Source organism: Oncorhynchus masou, chromosome 2 (genome assembly GCF_036934945.1).
Source record: "Oncorhynchus masou masou isolate Uvic2021 chromosome 2, UVic_Omas_1.1, whole genome shotgun sequence".
NCBI classification, from domain to species: Eukaryota; Metazoa; Chordata; class Actinopteri; order Salmoniformes; family Salmonidae; genus Oncorhynchus; species Oncorhynchus masou.
Genome location: NC_088213.1, coordinates 37,647,360 through 37,651,761, shown reverse-complemented (window position 1 = coordinate 37,651,761; position 4,402 = coordinate 37,647,360). Strand labels below are relative to the sequence as shown.

The 4,402-nt window shown below is 43.7% G+C and overlaps 1 protein-coding gene across 2 annotated transcripts in view; it reads left to right on the top strand.

Annotated features, from left to right (window-relative positions):
• The window catches only part of slc22a31 (solute carrier family 22 member 31), a 15,317-nt gene extending 12,329 nt beyond the window's left edge, over window positions 1–2,988 (top strand). For both annotated transcript variants that reach the window (XM_064923034.1, XM_064923025.1), the window contains exons 8-9: window positions 272–383; window positions 603–2,988. In XM_064923034.1, the coding sequence (XP_064779106.1) occupies window positions 272–383; window positions 603–1,047 (557 nt within the window). In that variant the 3' untranslated portion in view covers window positions 1,048–2,988. The remainder of the gene's footprint in view (window positions 1–271; window positions 384–602) is intronic.
• Window positions 2,989–4,402: the final 1,414 nt, after the last annotated feature.

The following is a 4,402-nucleotide window of genomic DNA, read 5'->3' as shown; positions in this document are numbered from 1 at the left end:
TGATACTATGTTGCTATACTATGTCTATACACACATTTTCTTTTAAATGCCTCTAAACCGGGTCTCATACCGTCTTCTCTCCCCTGTACATGGTTAATTAGTAACTCTTCTCCTCATACAGTAGCCATAGGTTTGCCATGATGACCCTATTCATAATGATGTCACTGTTATGATTCCGATTGGCCATTTAGATTTATTCAGGTGATTTCAGGTCCAAGTGCCTGTTTCCTAGTTTGCTTAGTTTTTATTGAGTCGACGTGTCCTTCTCTAGATCTGCGTGGTGTGCTGGTGTTGTTGCTGTCTGTGCTGGGGCTCCTCTTCTCCCAGGCCCTGGCCATGCTCAGTGTATTCTTCGCCAGTGAGGTCATGCCCACCGTAATCCGGTAAGTAATATCTGTCTACTGTCCTGAACACACTAAACTGTCATTAGTTTGTCTGTGGGTGGGGTGTTTGTTTTTCCAGGTATGTGGACACCTGTCTGTCTGAGGGAGGCATATGAAATGTGGGTTATGTGTCCACACCAAATGCTGGGTCAGGTGCCCTTGACAATGTCAGAGTAGAGCTCTATATATCTCCTGACCCTCTCTCTCCCTCTGTCTCAGTGGTGGTTGTCTGGGGCTGGTGCTAGCGTCTGGCTGCATGGGGATGGCTGCCTCCTCTATGATGGAGCTCCAGAACAATAGGGGTTACTTCCTCCACCACGTCATCTTTGCCTCCTTCGCTGTCCTCTCGGTGCTGTCCATCATGCTGCTGCCGGAGAGCAAGCGCAAGCCGCTACCCGACTCCCTGAAGGATGGAGAGAGCCAGCGACGGCCCCCTCTCTTCCTGTCCCGTGAAGACAACCTGCCCCTGCTCTGTACCCGGCGTGGAGCCTCCGAATACAACCCTGATAACTACTCCCGCCTGGTCTCCGCCACCAGGAAGATGCTCATCAAAGACAATTTACCCTATAAGATCGTTGTGCCCTCCCAGTCCCCACTGTTGCCTTCCAACAGCGAGGTGCACTGCATACTGGAGGAAGAAGCACTAAGAGAGGACTTGTCTTAGCAGCCTCTAACTGCCATCATCCATCCTCCTCTCCCACAGAGAGACCTCGCCTCAAATTCACTGAATATCTCTCCCCACCACACTGAGACAGTGTGATTCAGACTCGTACCGCTCTGAACGACGGGTCTTCTTGGATATTTTGAAGGGGAGGAGAGTTTGAGATGTGTGTATTTGCTGTGTCAGTGTTCTGTTGTTGTGCCAAATGTTTCAAATAATACAAAAAAGCGATGTGTGTGCTTGCACAGACTCTGCTGAAAGACTGGGTGCTAGTCCTTTGTTTTTGTACTGATGGAGATCTGCTGTTTCTAAGACAGTGTTAACACCCTCTCTTCTCCAGGTTGTGCAGCAAGGACCTATGACTTTATTAACCACTAAGCCTAAAGGCTCACTTGAGAAGCGTTGCTTGTCCACTTAACTGGTGACTTGTGCTTTTCATTACTGCAGAGCGAAAGAGCGAGAGCAGGGTCCTGACTGTTACTTAATCTGATTCACTGGGGACTCAACGAGGGGAATTCACAGATAGAAGTCCGTTTGGCTCACACTGGAATGTGTTGTAGCCAATTGTTTGATTTTGGCGGGGAACTCGAAGTATCAGTCACTGATAATATCGCCGAAGCTATGACCTTAGCAATGAAAAGTCATGCCATCCTGTCCACTTGTTGAACATGTGTTAAGAACATGAGGTGTTGTCACATGATGATTTGCACCCGGAACAGAATTCTGAGATAAAGAGTTGTTTTAGATGATTGAAATGTGATTGGGTCAGGACCTCTACTTTGAGTCATTATAAACTGGTTGGCTCGAGCCCTGAATGCTGACAGCTGTGGTATATCAGACAATATACCACGGGTATGACAACATGTATTTTTACTAACCTATTAATAATAGCAATAAGGCACCTCCCCTTATTACTTAATTATAACCTTTCAAGTGCGACTTTACCTTATATTAGTTGTCACATCCATCTCTCTGCCTTAAACTGTGAGCTTCCCTGTTAAAAAAAAGCAGTTGCTAGGACATGATACTTAACATTCTATGTAATTTAACTGAAAATACATTTTATCAACTATTAAACCACTTTTCACTGCCCTCTTTGGTATTTGACTGTGGTTTGAGGTTTGCGTTGTCCCTCTTGGCCTGGCTGTGAAATTGTTTTACATTATATTGTTGGATAGGATGTTTACTCTTATTATCCCAACTCATTCTCTTTTAATGTTTCATCCCCCTCTCTTTTGCTTGCATGGGAACATAAACTTCCTGTACTGGGGGCTATCTGGAAAAACTTTACCCCACAGCTGACAATATTCTGTCCTTCTAAAGATACTATATTTTCAGCTATGAATAAGTTGCTTAACTCTCAAAAGATACATTTTGATTTATTTGGAAGCTGAGGCCATACAATGTTCATTCAGTTTGCCCGTCTTCAAGTCTCATAGAAAACTAGAATAAAAATGTCCTCTAGCATCAAGTAAAGAGATTTATGGAAAGCGAAATGTCCCTCAGACCCGGCCAGTACATTTTCAACAATGCTATTCCACTTTTGACATCAATGGGGTCTTAACGAGGTCACTAGGTGTTGAACTAAGGTTGCTGTCGTATTTTTATGAAGCTGATCCACTTCTATTTTGAACTTTTATTTGCTTGCTCGCCTCACTTTTCAAAAATGAAATCCGTTAATGAAGTTTGAATGGCCTAAACTGAAAATGTATTGAGTTCTGCCCTGTTCTTCATGTCTGTTACAATGCTTACCACAAGATGGTGCTGTTCTCTCATGTATTGAATGTACAAAATCTACCATTTTGTCTTTCTCAACTGGGTGTCACGTTTGATTATCAACAAAGTCTGATTTTTGTATTTTGAAGAATTGGAAATGTTATGATTGGAAATAAGATAAGAATTGCCAGGTGCTTGGAGTTAGTTCAAACACACCATGGCCGACCAGCCTCGCTCATGACGTCGTTTTGTACAGCATTCTCAAAATGATTGAGCCAGATGGGATAATAGACACTGTTGTTGAATGAAGCACACCGTTCTTGCCTGGCCTTGAGTTTATTTTGTAAATGTCAAAATGAAGTTAATTGTTCTCATTGGACAGTGTTCCATGAATGTTCTAGGGCTGTATAGAAACAGGGAAAAGATGACTGAAGGACAGCAGTTGTCTCAGCCAGGGCCTGAGAAAATCACATCTGGAACAGACTATCTATCATTTGGGATGCTCACTGTTGTCTCTCATCCATGTCTCAACCCTAAACCCTCCTCCGAAAGCTTTTCAGTCAGTTTAGTATTTCCTTTAGTCACATGTCTCATGGTACAACAATAAAATCAAATAAAATCTAATGATTACACAATTCTCCTGATTATTTATTTACTGAGGGCTACATTTAACCATTTCATTTAAACTCTAAAATGTAAAGTAACCTGGTCATGGATTTACTTGGTATAAGGTCAACAGTGATGTGTATAACACCGTTTCAGAATAACTTAATGGTTTAGTAATGTTAAGATGTCTTTGTACAAATACTTCCTTCAATCATAGTTCATGGACTCCATCCCCAATAGAACTTGTGAAAGATGTGACCACAGAACACAGAACTCAAGTAGTAAGGTGTTACTATGCCTTGGGCATAAGGCATACCACCACACCCAGGGGTGATAATACCACCACACCCAGCATGGTCTATTTAGAGGGGGCTTATAGAGAGAGACCAGGACAGCAGGCTGCTCAGAGTCAGTGTTAGTGCCAGGGCCAGAGAGCTGAGGGAGAGAACTGTCCCAGCACTGTCTGGGTTGGGACAGGGTAGCCATAGCTGGTCCTGTAGTCGTTTTTCACTTCCTCATAAGGGATGGGAAAATCGTCTGGCTGTCTCGTACCTGGAAGATAGGAGTTCAGAGTCAGGGAGGGTAACAAAGCACTGGAACAAATAGTGCATTAAAAATGCCTCATCTCTGTGTATGCCACTGTATTTTGTATTGCATCAGCCCTTTGAAGTAGATCTATGGAGGCTTGTGTGTTGATATCAATCTTGTGGAAGTAGTGTGTAACTTTTACTGTCGTACTCACACGCTCCACCTCTCTGAACACACTGAGCAGGTTGTCCCCTAGAGTAGCTTTCCATCCTCTGCTCTGCAGCTCTGCCACCGGAGCAGGGTGCTTAAACACATCCTCCGGGACCCTGACAGACAGCACAGGTAGAGAGGGGAGAGAGAATAAAGTAGACAGCACGGGTCAAAGTAGTTGATTTATGACCCTGTGTCATGATGACGTGTACATGTCCAAATATGGGCCTCCGTCCAGGCCATCCTGTTCCTGTGGTCATGTGTTATTTTATATCTATATTGCATCCTTTGAAGTAGT